Source organism: Sylvia atricapilla, chromosome 6, assembly GCF_009819655.1.
Source record: "Sylvia atricapilla isolate bSylAtr1 chromosome 6, bSylAtr1.pri, whole genome shotgun sequence".
Lineage (NCBI taxonomy): Eukaryota > Metazoa > Chordata > Aves > Passeriformes > Sylviidae > Sylvia > Sylvia atricapilla.
This window is the reverse complement of record NC_089145.1, coordinates 24,051,253-24,070,153: the sequence shown is the minus strand read 5'-3', so window position 1 is coordinate 24,070,153 and position 18,901 is coordinate 24,051,253. Positions and strand designations below refer to the sequence as shown.

General features: G+C 40.2%; 2 protein-coding genes across 9 annotated transcripts in view; both read right to left on the bottom strand.

The window, feature by feature from the left end:
* Nucleotides 1–18,901, bottom strand: part of PHF21A (PHD finger protein 21A) — a 508,751-nt gene that overhangs the window by 338,581 nt on the left and 151,269 nt on the right. The gene's annotated exons all lie outside the window — the stretch shown is intronic.
* AMBRA1 (autophagy and beclin 1 regulator 1) overlaps nucleotides 1–18,901 on the bottom strand; it is a 125,284-nt gene that overhangs the window by 15,724 nt on the left and 90,659 nt on the right. For all 8 annotated transcript variants that reach the window (XM_066321161.1, XM_066321166.1, XM_066321167.1 and 5 more), the window contains one exon: nucleotides 10,087–10,226. In XM_066321161.1, the coding sequence (XP_066177258.1) occupies nucleotides 10,087–10,226 (140 nt within the window). The remainder of the gene's footprint in view (nucleotides 1–10,086; nucleotides 10,227–18,901) is intronic.

Below are 18,901 nucleotides of genomic sequence, written 5' to 3'. Positions count from 1 at the left end.
TTTATGGCTGTCACTAAGCTCTCTAAGCCCTCCCTGGAAATTTCCATTAGCTTTGTTACATGCAGAGCTGCTCACAGCCTGGATTTCCCAGCAGGGATCTGTTCTAAGATGGACTTTTCCTTCACGCTTGTGTCCAGCTCACATTATTAATGCGCTTGGAGAGGATGAAGGGCACAGACTTGCAGGCTTTGCTGAAAGTCAAATAAGGATTCAGAGTGGAGCCCATTAAGCACCAAGAGCCAACAACTTAGCAAGCCTCTCCCTCTACATGGAGGTGTTACCCACACAGCTCAGTTATGTCTCCAGGAAGAAACTATGAGCAAGTACTAGGAATTAATAATATTATTAACAAATGACAAGAGCTGAAATACAACTTAATGCATTTGCTTAACCTGTATTTGAATGCAAATGGACAAAGCACAGGTCAGCAAAAACAGACTCAGACATCTGGGTAACACCCCCAGTTGGCACATCCAAAACTGCGAGCTGAAGAGGAGGAGGGATTAGGATGAAAATTCTCCAAGTCTACCATAACAGTCCAGCTCTGGAGCATGACAGCAAGACAAAACAACTCACAATCTGCAAGCAGTGTATGTATGTCCAGGAAGGCATAAATAGCACTCATTACCTTTTCACTTATATCATCACAGGATGATTTAAGTGAAATCTGAAGAAGGCAGCAGCAGCGAGCAGATGCACTGCTCTCCTCCTTCAAATCCTGCCACATGGAAAGGCCCAACAGCAGCCCACTTGTTTGCTATAGTACCGAATTAAATTTGATTACAAACTTGCTGCCTGCAATCCCATCTAAAAATATCAGCACAACCTCATTACCAGAATGAAAGACTGTGGCAAGCCCAGCACAGAAAGGAAGCTGCACAGTGATGCCATGCAATGCACCTGATTTTCAAGCTACCAAGTTTGCTTCCTTCACAAAAGAAAAAACTCCTTAAAGCTGATTTCTCAAACATACTGTCCATTCAAGATCACTAACTGCAAGTATTCAAAACCAGATTAGTTTACAAAGGATTTGAATTTCCCAAGACATGCCTTCTTCCCTTTGTGTAAACTTGTTCTTCTTAAGCCATTCAAACTGTATCAAGGAAATAGAGTGAGCTACAAGACAAGATGGCACTATGCTAAGGAACAGGAATCTATTGTCCTGGTTTGGGAAGGAAGAAGCAGCACACAGTATCTCCTGTGCAATGCTGGCCAGATTCCAGATGCATCCTCGTCAGCAGCTCATTATCTCTTCTGCCAGCATGGTGATGATCAGCACAGCAAGCCCATCCCTAGCTCCCATGATTAGCTATGCAACGGTATTGTTAGTACAAGGCGAAGTTTGGCACTCCCAGCAGCTGCCTGGATAGGAAAACAATAATTTCTAACGCCCTACTTCATAAATATTTAGCTTTCTGTGCAGGCGATGAACCACGTGCAGAGACAAATCCAAGTGAAAACTGGCGGCAGTGCAAACTGTATGGAACCAGCAAAATGGGGTTTCTGCAGGGCAGTAACTCCATTTGACCAAGAGGAGGTGGCAGCTTCACTGGCACCAGCCCATGTGTAACTAACCAGGGAAAGGGCACGAGATTGAGTACAGGAATTCAAGGAACACAAGATGTGCAGTTTATGATTGACAACCACAGATATTTATATGACATATGACATCATCCTGTTCATCACATTGAGATGAATGATGCATGTAAGACCAGCCTCATTTTTAGTCCTCACACTGATACAACCCACTAATTTTTCAGAATCCTGCAAGTTTTGCCGGTGTGAAAACCAGCAACCACGCAGAAACATACCCTGACACCTACCTGAATTGGCCAAGGTGCTGCAGAAGCAGGACAGCAAACAGGCTGGTGCAGCTGGTAGCTTTGTGCCTGCTCCAGGGAGGGTGCCAACTCAGCTTGGAACATTCTGTGAGACAACTGGTTCTGTTCATTCAATTGTGCAGTCCTGCCAGCTAGGTTAAATGTTGGGATTTTTGAAGATGCTGTATTCAAACTCACACCATTTATATGAGGTCAGCTCTAAAAAGCTGGTGGCACCAGTAGCTAATTCAGTAGCTCTTCTGTCTCAACAATGTAAATACATACAAGTTTGCTCTGCCTGCCAGTGGACACCTAGGGCTGGATCCAGTTCATGATCTTGTGGCCAGTGGGTAAGATTTAGACAGAAGGCACACCTCTAACAGCCATCTTTCCTGAGCAAAATTTTGGTATCTCAGCTAAGGAAGAGAGTCATCAGTCAGCTAAGCTGATAGATACTTCAGAGAGAAAGAAGAGGGAATGAATGAAAACAGAGATTAATACAATAAGAACGCAAACAGAATAGTTTCTTCTGATCCACAGGACCACTGTAGCTAAAAACTAAGTGACTTCCAGGAGTCAGTATTTGCAACCTACCTACAGTTTGCATATAGAAGATAAGCAGACTCATAAAATAATTTGAAAAGGATGAGACAACACAAGAAAGCATTAAGAGGACCTTGTCTTATATTCCATGGGAGAAGTCTTCCAACACATTCAACAGGAGTAACAAATGGAAATTAAGCACTAAGACAATGACAAACCAAAAGAAAAGAGTTTAGTATGAAAATGTGGATGTTTGATTATCTTGGGACTCAAGTACAAATACTGAAGTTGAGAGTGCTGTCCTTAAGGAATGCAAGGCTGCACAGAAAAACCTGTGTCGAGAATTAAGACAAGGAAGGTCTCTCTCAGACAGCTTTCATTCTTCTGCCGAAACACCAAAACAGTTTTAAAAATAGATTTTCTCAGAAATTTTTTACATTACTGTCATGTAAACACACTGTGCCTACATACAGCTTGACATAGGAAGCTGTAGCTTGTACCATGTTTATGAGAAAAAGAGCACAGCACCCAGGCCAAATAGCCTGGAATAAACAAGGCAAAAATAGACTAAATAAGAATTTCCTGAATTTTCACCGATTTTCCTCTCAGTAAATCTTGCCAGTATACCATGGTATCCTCTGTATCTGGCTCCAACCACACCAGGTAGGGAGACCTCTGGAAGGTAAAGAACAGATTCCAGAATTTCAGATTCCAGATCTTCAAACAAGCACAATTCAGCTTGATATTATCATACAACGCAGCTCTAAAGATGGATAACTTGCTGAAGTCCTCTCAAAACCTAAAGGCTTATTAACTGCTTTAAGTGATTACAAACAGACTATACCCGAAATAAGCTTTGAACCCTCAGAATATCTTAGGCTGTTTATGATCTATCAGCTCTTCCAGTGGCTTAGACAATTTAGGCTAAAACAAGGAGGAGTGTAAATCGCTTACGCCTTCTAAGCCCTTAAAACATCTTTAACTGCTACAGCTGTTCAGAGCCAAAATCACTCTTTAGTCATATTTGAACTTTCATTACTGTTTTAGCAGAAACTAACATTGATGAAGTAGGCTTGTTTTGTAGATATCACATCAGCAAAATAAAGCAGGAAAATGCATCTAGAATAGGAGAACGCAACGTCAAAATAAATGTTTAAAATCAGCAAGAATAGCAAATGCTTATTTTTAATAGAACATTGGAATGTGCATACACAAAGCTGCCAAGCTCCAGAACCAAAATCTTAGTTTGGTCAAATCACAATGAGATCCACAGGGCAAACAAAGTTTTATATTTTTAATCTTCAGCAGCTCTCAGATTATCCAATTAAAAAATATTCTGTTTAGAATATATCTCCAAAGAAAAAAGCTAAAAAAGAAAAAAATAATCAAGAACCCAAATTGCAATTATTACTCCAATTACTCACAGTTTGTAGACATTAAGTTAAGACCATTTGCAGAAGGATTTAAAATGGGGAATGAAAATGAAAAAAAGAATTAGTTGTTTTATTTGCTAGCTCAATTCATTAGCAGAGTCCTGCTGGAAAGAAGCAAGCATAAGGGACACCAAATAAAACTCCACAAATAATATGGATTAAAGATCAGAAAATTAATGAAAATTGGAAAACCAAGGAAATAAACAAGCGAACAAGGAAGGTCCAGTATAGATCTGTGGAGAAAAGAAAGGTTATAAGACAGCCAGAGAACTCGTGCTGCAAGATACAGAAAAGACATTCTAAAAATAAACATGAGGAAAATGGTATTAGAATGAAAAAAGGTCTATTCGTTTGTGAGGCTAACGACAAAAATCAATGATGTTTCAAAGTGGACAAGATATTGAACTCTCTTCTCTGAAGCCTCCACTTATAAAATATCCAAGGGTACTTGTGCAATTAGGGAGTTAGAAAAATGCCAGACATAGCTAGCTGCACTCATTTAGAATTTTTTTTTAAAGTTAACTTTTTTGAGTCATTTGCACCTGTTTTTTAATACATCACTGAGAAAAAAAGGAAATGACAAAAGGGCAAAAAAGTCAACTCAGCAGCATTCTTCAAAAAGAAAGCCTTACTTAAAACTGACTACTATTGTCTTCTAAGTGTAACTTTTATCCTTAAAGAGAGTAATATAACAAACAGAAAAAATGAGATATATTGAAACAATGAAAGAGTGAGCCACATCCAGTAGGCAGTTAGTAAAATAATTGCTTGCATGAAATTTAACTGCCTTTGAAGACAGAATTAGAAAAAAGTACAGGAAGAAAAGGTGGCAGGTGTGATCAGAATAGATGGAAGTGAAGCATTTGGTAACTGTTTTTACAGCACATGGCTGTGCTCTTAAAAGAGTGCTACTGAAACTGAGAACTAGTTAGGACCTGCAGATGGCCAGTGATGCAGTACACAAACTGGTAAATACCAGGCTATGATTTCTTAACACAGAGCTCTGTACAAAGTTCCCTTTCTCATGGTGGGAAATAAATGTCACTAAGTACCCAGTGCTACAGCATATCTTGAAGAATTGGGTGAGGGAGATGACCTTGCTAATAACTGAAGATTTAAAGCAGCTTTCAAAATTTATCTTTAGGAATCATAGACATATTAAGTGGAATTTTATGAGGGCAACTTTCACTTAAAGCCATTAGTCATCCTGGATCTCCCATTCACATACAAAAAGGGAAAAATAATAAAAAACTATATCAGAATGGAAATACTGTTTCAAGCCTCCACATTAGCACTCTACTGCAACTGCAATGACCAAGCCTCTTGGCAATGAGATTACCTAGGCTTCCCTGCAGAATTTGGAAATTGTTCATTTAGTATTTTTCTTAAATGCATGAATAATAAAATCCAAATGTACGCTTGCAGGATGCATCTATAATGCAAAATTTGCCATCTTTCCTCCTTTTCAGTCTTTTTATCAATCAAGAGCATCTTTTATCCTCATTTAGACAATTGAATGTATCTTGTGGTTAACAGGCAGCAGAAGTCCAACACAGGCATTCATTTCCTTGTTAAAGACCCAGTGCAGATGCCGCCTTTCAAAAGGCCATTTGCAGGGAGGACTCAGACATAAATAGTACCTCCAGCAACCCCAGTTAAGAGTTATGACAACACTCCCTATGCAGGGTTGCTAACATCCCTTGGTTACACATGAAGGAAGACAGCTCCTCCTTCTGTCTCCTTGTTTACTCCATCCTCCAGAAGCTATTCTTAAGAGGCAAAGGATGTAGCTTATGCTGCTGGGAGCATCATGGCTGGAGGCTGCAGAGCCTGAGGAATGGAGCCAGCCAGCGGCAAGACATGATGTGCCAGGCAGCTGCATAGATTACCATCTCTTTACCAATGCTGATAACTAGATGTAGACACATTGTCCCCATCAATAGATGGGAGACATCCTCAGAGGAAAAAAAAAAATTGGCACAGACATAAATGCACTGATCGCTTGCAAAGCATAGGAATTTATCATAAAGAGAATTTTCCTGGAATAATTTCATGTTAGAGGCAGATCTCACCCCAAAGAATTAAAATATGCACACTGAATAGCACTGAATCAGTTTGAGACTCTCCACACCTACTTCCCAATGAGAGAAATCTAAGGAATGCTGCCTCTGAAACAGATGCATCTTCAGGGGTATATGAATTCCATTACCAGAGGCTCTGACTGCTGAAGAAATCCTTCCTCTCTTGTGGATGCCTGCATTAAAAAGCTAGCCTGCATTAAAAAGACAAGGTGCTTCAAGATCTTGAAGTTTTCTCAGAACAGTGAGGTTTCTGGAATAGTATTTGCAAAAGCACGTGAGCATTGAGCCCTTCCAGAACCTGCTCCTGAGCACAGGGGAGAGGACATTCAAGATGAAACAACAATTGATATTTGGATCCCCTGCCTTTCTCCCATGGTGGTCCTCCACAGGCAAAGACAGCAAAGGGCAACACGCAGTCTGTTCCTCACCACATTTGGTTTCAGCTGTTTATGTTTTGCAAGACAGTTCGTGTTTGAGATGCCCCACTAGGGACGCTACTGAAGGGGAAACGTCTTGTTGGGATGTGACAGGACAGGAAAGGTTATGAGCTTTAAGAAAAAAATTCCTTCTTAATTCAGTAGATATGTTTCTACCATATAAGACAGACACCAAGGATTTCATTCCACGATGCAAATTGATAAAGTCCTGATAAAGACTACATACTGCAGATTTTCTTAGATAAAATGTTCCCCTGATCATCAAGTGCTCTAAGCTGCCATGCCAGTTAAAAGGCATATTTTAAACTATTCCAGCTTATATATCGAGCTGCTTCTACACCCATATTAATATTTTGCTATCTCTGCTGTTAAGCATCTTGTATCTCATCCTAGAACTAATTTTTTCTTACAGCCTCATGTACTGATGGCTTAATCACCTATAATCAACCAAAACCTCAGGTCTTTCTCCTCCTCCATCATTTTATGTACTGAACTCAGCATAATTAGTCACTAAGTGCACTTTGTACTGTTAAGTTCTCATTTCTATAGCTCCAGTCACTTTCACAGCAATCCAATTCCTTTGCAATACTTTAATTTTTCTCGGCAATGACAAAGCTAATGTCACATCCTCAGCAAATTTATTCAGTGCACCCTTACCAGCCATTAGTGTAAATAGTATTAATCAACCAGTTCCAGAACTGTTTTTCAGAGAAGTCCAATGTCCTCTTTTTTGACAAGAGTACAGATGCCAATAATGTTGTATTCTTACCTTTAGCCAGGACTTCACCCACTCTTTACCTGATCTGGTTCTAATTCTTTAGAAATTAACCAGATTTATTGTAGTTCCAGTACAGGTACTGCCTTACTAAACCACAGATATGTTAAGACATGGAGCAAATTCTTAGCTGACCCTTTAATTAGAAATAAAAACATAAAATTCTCAAGGACAGGTACATAACCTACTGTACACCACTCTAGTCAAATCACAATGCATTTGACCCCACTTTCCACGGTTTTTATTTCACTTACCTTCAAAATATACCCTATAAATTTGTGTACTGAGATTACAATTTCTGTACTGCCAACATAATATGACCTTGCCATTTCCATTTTTAACTAGTGGTTTTCTTGAACACTGGGAGGACTACTTGCATAGCATCCCATCACAAGTCTATGGAGCTTCAACTTATACCGTTTTTTGGGTGTTTTTTTCTTTTCTTTTTTTTTCTTTTCTCTTTTTTTGGGGGTCAGCTTGTACTTCCAGTCTATTAATTAAAATCCTGTATTTGAGGAACAGCTGCTATTTCAATCTCTTTATATGACTTCTGTACTACTTGGTTTCAAATGTCTCCATTGTATGTGGGAATTAAGACCCAGGGAATTATAATAATCTCTGTTGTTTGCTACTGACCACAGTTTTCTTCGCCAAATTAGGAAAATGGAGGGCTTTCAGCAGTACAGTGTTTTCCTGCTGTTTGCTAGACTATCCTCCATAGAATAGTACTCTATTAATTGCTGAATCCTGCATTTAGTATTTGTCTTCCACTATATTACTGAGTATGGAAACCACACAAATATTTTTCATTTTTCTCCCTCACTTCTCAAGTTAAAGTCAATACATATACCAATCTCAAAACAAGTTTATTAAGCCAAGAACTACTGAGATGGCATCCCCATGTCAGGATTTTTCCTTTCTCTAAGGATCTGTCAAGTAGATCTGGAACAGACACCACAGCTGCAAGCCAGTTCTACTCTGATAGAGTCTCACTCACCTTTGTGTTCTGATGTTAGTGCCTCAATGCAAATTATACAGCTCAGTGAGTATCTACACCTTCATGCTGAGGTTTACAAGTCACTCTTGACTGTTGTTGGTCTATAAAATGGTGCAGCTGAGAACAGAACACATCAGGTGTCCTGCTCCAGAAAGAACCTACCAGTCCATGTGACGTTTACAATTATCACCAGAAGCATCAATCACTCCAATTCAGCAGGAAACCTGCTGAAGCATTTTTGTCAATCCTCCCAAAAAAGCCTCCCACCTATACAGCTACTTTGTTTCACATTCACATACAAACACCATTTTTTGTTGGAATTGTGCATAACTAACATGGTGAGCTAAGAAGGTTTTTCATGGATCTTGCAGAAGGGCTGACTGTGCTTCCATAACATACCACGAAAGTGTTCATATTGACTCTTCAATTAGTGAGGTGTCAAGAAGAGACAAGTTGCTCAGTTTTGGGGCACTGAAAGCACTGAGTGGAAATGTAATGTGGGGTGTGTGAAGCCAGATCAAGCTTGACTCTGCAGCATTCAATCAAAGAATCTACCCTCAGGGAGACTTCATTTCCCTGAGTTCTCATCCAAGTTCATCTCATGAACCATAATCAGTAGACTAAATCTTAATAATTTTTCTACACTGAAATTATCTTAGAATAATTCTCAAGTTCAAGAAAAGAGCCATTATTCTTGAATAATTTTGCTTAGAAAATACAGCAACTGTTCTTAAAGAAAGTCACTTATCCTGAAAGAGAGTGATTATAGCTTATTCTATAACAGTATCTTGTAGAATTTCATGTATAAATAAGACCTTGATGAAAGATTATGTTCAAGAGAACAAAAGGGCTGTTTGAAAAGCACTGCTATTCTGTACTACCAAAACTGGTCCAATGTGAATTCCAACCACAGACTTCACCAGAAGGCTGTGTTGAATTAGTCACTGTTATAACCGTATGTATTTATTCTGATTTAAGCTAGTGGTTCTAAACTGACAATATAACTTTCCTCAAGCACCACATGCCTGATGTCATGGCACAACAGATGGAGTCCACCTGCATGTGGTATGATCACCAGCAGTGCTGCAAGTTTCTGGCTGCCAGCTTCTAAGTTCCAAGGAACTTCAACATGTGAAGCACAACCCAAAAGAGGACCAAGGTAGTTTAGTACCAGGAAATAACTGAAGCAGAGAAACCCCTGAAGTGTCCCCTGCAGCATAAAAAATAATGTGTTTCCAAAAGAACACTTGCACAACACAATGAAGAGAAAGGTTGTTTCAACAAAGTATGATGCAGACACTCCCCAAGAATACTGAAAGTAAAGTGTCACTGTTATTACCTGTGTCACACCCCAACTAAATTAGCTTGTGTTGAATTCTAAGCTTACAATGTGGCAGTTACAACTTTCACAGCTCTATACAAATTAAAGAGAACTGAAATGTACATGTCACACCACTGGGCTTTAAATGAGGATACCAAAATAATTCACTAGCTTGCTGATAACCATGACAAAAATCTTTGCAGTTCATAGAATCTCTTGCTTGAATACTGTAAAAAGTATTTGATAATTCTATGTCAGTAACTTTCAACCTGGTTAGTAGTCTTTAAGAGGTCCTTGAAAGCTGGGGAAAGCAAGCATATTACTAACTCGAATTTCCTGTCACTGTACACTTTTAGAAGTCTATAAATCCAGAGAGGTTGAAAGACATTGCACTAGTCATATAAGAAATAAAGGATCCAGAAATCCTAGTAAGACATGGGAAATAACATGAGCTAATGAGATGCACTTCCAATACTTTTTGAAGTTTGCCATCAGCCAAACACATACTGATTGCAAGAGATTCAGCTAAACACTGTGGCAGTCCAAAAGAAGTATTAGGCACTGGGGTTTACAGATCCCTCAAGTACAAGAACAGATATGTTATCCCCACTACCCTGAGAACAAAATGGCTAAAGCATTCTATCTCCATGTAGGGTCTCCATGTAAAGCAAGCTCTTACTCTGGTCGGCAAATCACCAGGTCCCCTTTGTTGGTGCCATATGCCAATCCCAGGCCCGGCTCCGGCAGCCAGCGAGCAGAGTTTATGCTGACGTGTCTTCTCTGGTCGGCAGGCATCGGGTACAGAACGTTGAAAACTCTCTGGAACAATAACAGCAGATTACTTGACAGGACAATACAAGACAGGCGAGCCAAGGGGGTTCAAACAAATTTCCCTGCAGCAGCACAGATGGCCATAGAGACATGTCACTTTACAAGATGCTGCAAGACACCACTAAAATCAGCAGTGAGGGTAAGCAGCTGCTAGAAATGCACATACATGTGCCCTTAAATCTTAATAGACTGACTGGCACACAGCTGTGAAGCATCCAGCAACTAGAACTGAGTATACTGACAACAATCCATTTAACCCAAAAATATGACACATGGAAATGATAGAAACAAAGGCATGGGAAATAGAAAATGCAATAATGAGGCAGTTTGGCTACCTAGAATAGACAGGGACAAGATGCTTCACTATACTGGACCTTTAAAGTATCAGGACTTTGAAGGGTAGGACGGAAGACTGCATTTACAAGAACAAATCATTAGGAGAATTTCTGCAGAAATTTAGCAAGTAAACTGTCATCAATGCAAGTAACATGGACTTTGAATCTGGATTTTTAATTGGATAAATCCAAGGTGAAAGATAGGTTTTAATTAGATTTTCTAGTGGGCAAGCATCCAACCATCACAAAACCTTTCCTCCAAACTCCACAGAAAAGGGTGTGGTGAACCAGTAAGCAGGAAACAGAATGACGTATGCTGGAGCAACAGGATAAATGTTGATGGAAATGCACATGAACCACTACTGCACTGCTGAGGTGACTTGAAGTACATAATTAGAAGCCATTAGGATGGGACTTATCAGCTATCATAACAAACTGGGACCATTTTACTGCATAGTTCTGTTGTCCACTGCATATCTTGCCTGTTTGACAATTTGACTAGAGAAGCATGAGTCAGGGATTACTTAACTATGTGCCCTCCAATAGCTAGTACCCAGAACCTTCATGCTGACCATCCTATACATACACAAAGTCAGTCAGAGCAAAACAGTATAGCTACATAGTTCCCATCACCAGTAACAAATTTAACTGCTCCTCTGAGGGGGTCACATTAGATAAGAAAAACCAGGTTTCTCTGTATGGCAGAAGCTGGACATTCTTTGCCTTGGCTATCACTCAGCAGTTAGTGTATTAAGAGAGGCCCAGCATTTGTGCAGAAGGAACAGGTCTTTAGGGGTTTAGCCAGGTCTTACCCATCTCTGTCATGTCAGTCCCATTGCCCTGCCCTGCCTTGCTTGCTAGGGCAGGACAGAGGGAAGGGCAAGGAGAGAACGGGGCTGGGCAATCAGATGTAGGATGGCTAACACCTGTTACCATGGAGATTACGGTGCACTCTCAGATGGGAAGACTGGATTTGGAGAAGGAGCAGGAAGGAGGGGAAAGGGAGGGGTCAGCCAGAACCAGGAGCATAAATTCATAAAACAAGCCTCCTGAATCTCTCAAGACTGCAAGGGACTTCAATCATATTCTTCTCTGGCAAGTCAGAAACAAAGAGTTTCTCTTCTACCAAGAACGGCTTTGTGACATCTAAAGAAGCCTTCTTGGGCTAGCAGGAAAGCTCTCTCAACTTGCAGGTCAACTTGAACAGCTGTTGTCCCACATGCTCCATAGCCAGCCACACCAAGGCGGGAGACTTGCTGGCTCCAGCTGAACTTTACTGCTTTTACTGCTTTGCAGTAAACAGCACCCCATGAAAAATACTCCTCCAAGGACATGAGTCCAGTTTTGAAACCGTACAAGTGCTGTCTAAAGGCTGAATCTCAAAGACAAGATAGCTTTAAAATTCTGCATCAGAATAGTTGCTTCATCATTCCACTCCATTCAATTCTAAACAGCTTGTCACACTGAAGAGCTCCCCTCCCCTGCTGCTTCCCACTCCCACGCTAATGGGACAACTCCATGCAGTGTTAAGGGTGATGACATCCATGCGTGTGGTAATTAGTACATAAAAAGAGAAAGCAGCTGTACTGGCATAATCACCACTCGCAGCAGTAACCAGGACCCAGCTAATCAATCTGATGCAGTCATACAGACTGTCTGTTGCAATTGCACCCATTAGCAAGACCCCCTACTCTATACACAGAGTGGAAAAAAGAATTCAAGTTCCTTCAACATCAGCAGGTCCTTCTCTTCAAAGAAGGTCAGAACTCTACAAGGAAGCATTATTTGCCATAGATCACAGCTAATTCCTTCTGGATTTTTTTTCTTTTGTCTTATTTTGATTGCTAAATCTTAAAAAAAGGTACTATGATATTTCAACCCAAGGAGCCAGCCTGAAAACACACCACAGACTGACCACATCTCTTTGTTGTGGATTGTTCAGGCTTTGTACTTCTGAACTTCTAGGAAAAATACTCAGGTTACTACAGGAATCCTACATAAATACAACTCTCCAGCTTCTAGGTCAAGTGATTGCTGCCAACCCTCAAACTCTTAAAATTAACAATACAAATACATAAAATTGGTAATTCAAGAGTTTCTTTTCATTAGGGCTGGTCCACAGATGAATTGCAGACCATGTGTAAAAGCCATGTTGATGGCCTAGTGTTCAGGAATCAGTTTAGAAACACTGCTGTAAAAGTGCAGTGATTGATCTTTAAGGTGCCCAACATACTCCATCAGAGAGCTTATTTTTAATGGTGTGACACTTTTGGTTAGGAAATACCATATTGCACCACACGTTATTCCCCCATAATCACCATCAGCAGTCACAGAAAACTTCCATGCTCTTCACTGTAAGCATTGTCAACCTTGCTCTTATAAGGCATCACTATACCACTAATCCAGTCATACATTAGCCACACCATTAGATGTGGCAATTCAGCATTTTAGAAAGTGGGTGGCTGCCTTTATGTCCAGATCCTCTTCTGAAATAGAGATTTGAATGGTATATTTCTCTAACTACTAACACTGTGAAGTCTGAGGAGTGTGATCTTCAGAATATACCTATGGAAGCTTAAACTCTAACAGGTAACACAAGTATAGCAAGCTGTTCTCTTCTTGCAAAATGACATATATATATATATCATTTCAGTACACATGATAGGTCCTACTCCTTCCCTTTAGGGCCCCATGACCCATCCTGAATTGCACAGAACAGTTGCTTGACCTGTAGTTGCGTTTGTAGAAAACTGTCTCTGGTGATCTCTCTACACTTTACCAGGAATTCCAGCAGTCTTCTATCATTTCAAGGAATCCATCTCTCCCTGAGTTCAGTGGATGTCAGGAAGGTAAAAGTCTTCCTCTAGAAAAACCAAAACTGTCTAGGTACCTAAACTTCCACACAAAAGGCAACTCCTACCAAAGGAAAGCAATACTCACTAAAGAAACAAGTTGGTTGCTTCCATTTTACAGCCCTGTAATCATGAAGTGTGGGGAAAGATTCGGCTGAGCAATTTTTGTCTGCACTTTTCTATTTCCAAAAACTGTACTAGAAGCAACTGCTTATCTCTTCCGTGTGCCTTTTCCATCCTCACTCAACAGGAGTGGGCATGTACATCATGCACTGAGCTCTCTAAAGCTCCTTTCATTGCTTTATAGGCATAGGAAACGACGACTCAAAGAAAGCAGGGCTATATGGCCTTAGGAAAAAATAGGTCCTCAAATTATTCAACAAACAAGCTGCATTTGGAGTGCAAAGGCCACCTCAAGCCCACTGCTGCTGTTTCCCCTCCAACTTGTCACTGCTGTCACATCAGTACTGTTTCACCTGTCATAGCCAGGAAGTTAGGTATTTACTTACGGCAGAATGCCAGGAGAGACTGCATGACAAGCAACAGCCTCAAGGAATCTTTCTCAATGATCTCTTCCTCAATGTCAAGCTGACAGGCCCAGGGCACAGCACATAAGCACAGAGCTAGACAGTTAATTTATACCTGCCCTGGAGGGGTAAGAAAACTTTTTGCTAAAAGTCTCCGCTATGTCCTTGTTATTGAGCTAGTCCTTCTGTCCTCCCCTCCCATTCTGTACCATGGAAGCTGCTGCTTTTTTAATAACACCCTTCAAATTCCACCTTTCCCCCCCATTTCTGGGATGTGGCAACACTAAAAAGCTGGACAGAGCAATTGCCAGGATCCTGTCAGTCATCAAAGCAGCAGCAGGCTGCCCCAAGTCTGTGCTCCCGCTGCCAGTTGGCCACGGCGCTGCACCGCTCGCCTGATCCAAGCGGCGCCGTGCCTGGCCAAGGCGGAGGCATCGCATCGTCTGCACAGCCACCTCTTTGCTCAAGGCCTTCCCACCTCTAAGGAGAGCAATGAAAAGCAGGGGAATGCTGAACGCTACTTGTTTGCCAGAGTGAGACCTTTCTTTTCTCTGGCACTCAAGAAAGAACAAACATGTTTTGAAGCTGGAGGAGAGAAAGTTTTGGCACAAGCAGGCAGGAAAACTCAGCAGGAACTCTTGCTTTTTATCTTTTTTTTAATTCAATAGAGACACTTCTGCTCTTGACTAGATGCATCTGATTTCGAGATGCCAATAAATTTCAAGCCATTACCTTTACTTAGCCTAAGCAGTAAGCTGGCTATTAGATAAGCCTTGATAAAGACTGCTTGGGGAGGGGTGCAGCTGTTGTCTCTTTTACATGGGGAGATCCTTGCCATCCCTGAAGCAGATAAGGTGAGTTTGTAAATCATCACCCTAAAACAAAATTATTAATTTTCAACTGAATTAACGCTGTCACCAAAGGCTGACAGACAGTGAAAACACATAGTGAAAGAAATATCTGATGTGTTAAACACTATAGAAACATCTTTGAGCACTGGTAAAATACACAGTTTTGCAGCTACTCTGACCTGGGTTGCCAAGGAAGAGCTTCAGAAACAATCATTTATCTCTGCTGGATGAGTATAACTATAATGGCAGCCAATAATTGTACCTCTCACCTCCACAGATGCAAAGTTTGTACTGGTAAACAAAGTGCTCTTCATATGGGTATGGGTTATACTACCACCACAGTGACTGTAGATGCTGCATAGCTTCATCAATACAACTGCAGCTATACCAGAGGCTCTGGTCACCATAGGTGCCTCATACCTCACTTAGCATTCTAAGGTATATGAAATATGTCACAGATGCAGCCCTAAAATCACAGCCAATCCACAACACTGTATTAAGTTAACTCCATCTCCAAGCAAGGCCAACATATAGTCTGAAACTACTCAAAGAGCATTAAAACAAATGCAGAAAAAGATGAACTCCAACTGTATTTGCCCAAGCAGCAGATAAGATGCAGTGACAGCATGAAGGCATAAGCAGAGCAAGTTTGACTTCATTTTGTTGATTGCAAGAACCTTGTCAAGACAGCATTTAAATCAATTATCTTTTTTTTTGCCTCCTCCAAATAGTGTGTTACCACTGAAATATCCTACCTGATATTTTTATAATGCCAATGTGTTAACTAGCTTACCTCTGACACTGTTTCTATAAAGCATCTACCACTCCACTGAATACACCACATCCTTTGCCAGTAAGGCTGCATCACTGACTTGTATTATGCAGTCAATTAGTTCATGTTTTTTGAAGACCCAGAAGTATAATAAGAAAAAGACATTCTAACCTGATTTCCCTAATAAATAGCACAATATTTTTGCTTAGATTACATTTTTTACTTTGCTGCCTATTAGTGAATTTCACAAAATATGATGAAATTCAATATGATAAAATTCAGAACCCTCTCTACAGCAAAATTCAAGTCTAGCTTGTCTAAAGCAGACAAAGCAAAGCAAAACAAATACTCCTTGATATAACTGACTGTTTGCTCAATACATTTATTCTTAAGATAACGTATACCAGCATTTTGAAACATAGCAAGTCTCCCCTTGGTCTGGAAGGAGTCTCTGTGCCTATATGAAGATACAAAGAAAAAGGCACCCATTTTCCATGATGAGATGAGGGAAAGGATTTGCTTTCTTGCTCCCAGTCTCTCCCTGTTAGGTAGGTTGGTCTATACTGCTTAACCCCTCCCCCACAGCTGATTCCTGCTAACAACATACACATCTTTCCAATAGATCTTCTCTGCTAAAATGGAAGAAGTGAAAAATAATGCACTTATCCTTTTGGATTTGTCAGTGCTATCCTCAAATGGATTTTATCGTCCAGTGCTCAGCACAAATAAAATTTCTTTCAACTCCATTTATCTTCCTCAGATGCAATAGGATTATATATAAAATTTTTCTTCAGTCTTTACCAATATAACAAACCTCTTTCTGCCTTTTTCTGCACCTATTGTCCATGCAGAAAATCCTAGCTTTGCTTTCTGAGCCACAACAAATTAAATGGGAACTCTTCATTTGCAGCAACAACTGAAACCTTAACTGTGGATAGTTGATCCAATTCCTGAAACAGGCCAGCACCAGAAATTCCTGTTGGATGGATTAAGAAACTTTCTGCAAATGTAATATTGTTGGTTCTTCCTGATCCTCATTGATCACATAATTTATTGCTGATATTTCAAATTCAGAGAAGTCTCATAAAGCACACCTAATCCTTTCCTTCTTTAGGTGAGCTCTTTGCATTATCAGCTGATACTTTATTTCACAAGCCTGCTATGCAACTACTACATTTAAAAATAACCAGTGGGAAGGTCTTAGGAAGAAATGGATCGTCTTAGGTAACAAAGCTCTCACTCAGGAAAATAACACACTTGCAGTGAAGTGGCTCATTATTTTACTGCCTGTCTTTCAAAGGCTGTAAAACCAGGGTAATAGCTCCAAAAACCCCCTTATGGGACTGGTCCAAACCTAGATTTGAAACCTAGGGTTGAGTAAGCAAGAAATTGTTGAACAAAACTATTATCTTTTCATTTGCACATGCACATGGTTGGAAAAGATGAAAGGAGAGAAACAGGAATGCCAAAGGGATTAGAATGACAGAAGATAGATACACGTGTATGTATATTCAGTGCAGATGCACAAGCAAACTGAACTGTGCAAACAAAACTGGACTGTATCCCACTGCTGCTCTCTCTTGCAAAAATCACCAACAGCTCTCAATGCTGCATCAATCTAATAGAGATATGGTCATTTCTCCAGCAATAGGAACGACAAACCTTTTTCATTTTTGCCCTTAACTCAGACTGCAAACCAAAACCAGTATCTGTGAATTCCTCATTAAATGTCATGCTGAGACTGTAACAGCAACATCTACAATGTGTTAAAAACGCAGTGACAAGAGCAAAGGATTTGTGCACAGCTGCCATTCCACTCTGTTCTCCGTCTGCTGAGCCTCAGTAGAATGGCATACAAGATCAAATGTCAACAACATGTTGATGACAGAGCTACATGCATCCTCATCTAGGTGAAAAGAGGCTGTCATCCAGATGCCTCCATGTCTGGAAGGAATAAATATTGGAAGAAAGAGTTGGTTCAAATTTAATTCAAGGAAGATGGTAAGAAGTAGTACCAAAAAAAGTTTCTATGAAATAGCAAACACTAATTTCTTCTCAGCCCATGCCCAGTTCAATACAAATTGGTAATAATTCACTTGTGCTCCCTTCCCGCTAAATGACTTGGGCAAGATGACTGCACATAAATAATTTCAGATGCGGAACCATGTTTGCCATAATTTCTTAAATCTAGTTAAAACTATGTACCAAACTGCATCAAAGCTAACAGTAGCTCTTCTAGGGCAAACAGGCTCAAGGCCTTATCTGAAGAGCAAAAGCTCTACTCTCCAAATACTGGACCTCATATTAAACAAAACGTCTTGGCTCTCAGTTTCACATCCTATGAAGTAAAAACATCCTGAAGAGATGTCATTTGCCTTTACTTCACACCAGTTTGCTAAAACAGACATTGTCCCAGGTTTAACTATCACATGAGATATTAACACAGTATTTTATGAAGGGTTCAAATGAGTTTTTAGTTTCCTTCAAGTTCTGTCTCAGCAGACGTCAAGGAGACACAGCTGAATTGCTCAAGACAGCAATATAACTAACTCTTACAACATACTCTTCCTGCATATTTCTGCATCCATACTCTCAAATGTGCACACCTGTGCAAATCTTCATGTCATCAGCACCACCAAGGTTGTGCTGCATTTTCCAGTGATGTTGAACACAGCTCTTTTTTACAGCACTCTACAAAAGCAGTGTTTACCAAAATGGGTTTTGGATTTGATCTGTTTTCCTAAAGATACCTGAGACAATCTGCCAATGCAAAGAATATATAAACTATTCAGTCTCAACCAGACAATTATGCTCCACTCTATTAAAAAGAGGGATTTCCTGTTTCAGTCAAAAAAGGGTTCTGTTTCCATGTTCTCTCCCTAGTATCAACAAATGCCTGCAGTCTGTGACTTTGTGTGGCCTTTTGAAAGCCTAAAAAACGTCTACGTGGTTTGACTTCTGCCAAGAGAGAAAAATTTCTTTGGGCAGTAATTGGACATATTATTTGCAGTTCTATTTGGAGTTGTCAGATGATCACCCTGTTGACCTGAAGATGTCAAAGCTTTCTTAAAAGTAGACCCCAAGGGAACACACCAACACATTCTTCAACAAGCCAGCAAGAGGCTGGTACTTTCTTATCCACTATTCTTGTTCTCAGAAATATGTTAGTTCACATGAACTCTTTCACTAGCGATACTGTGTTGCAGTAAGCCATCTCCTCATATTCTCCTAACCAATTTTATTTTTGCATTACCAAAGATTCTGATAAAACTAACTTTTGCCCCAGTGAAGCAGATGTGCAGGGTATTTGCTTTCAGGCTTAAAGC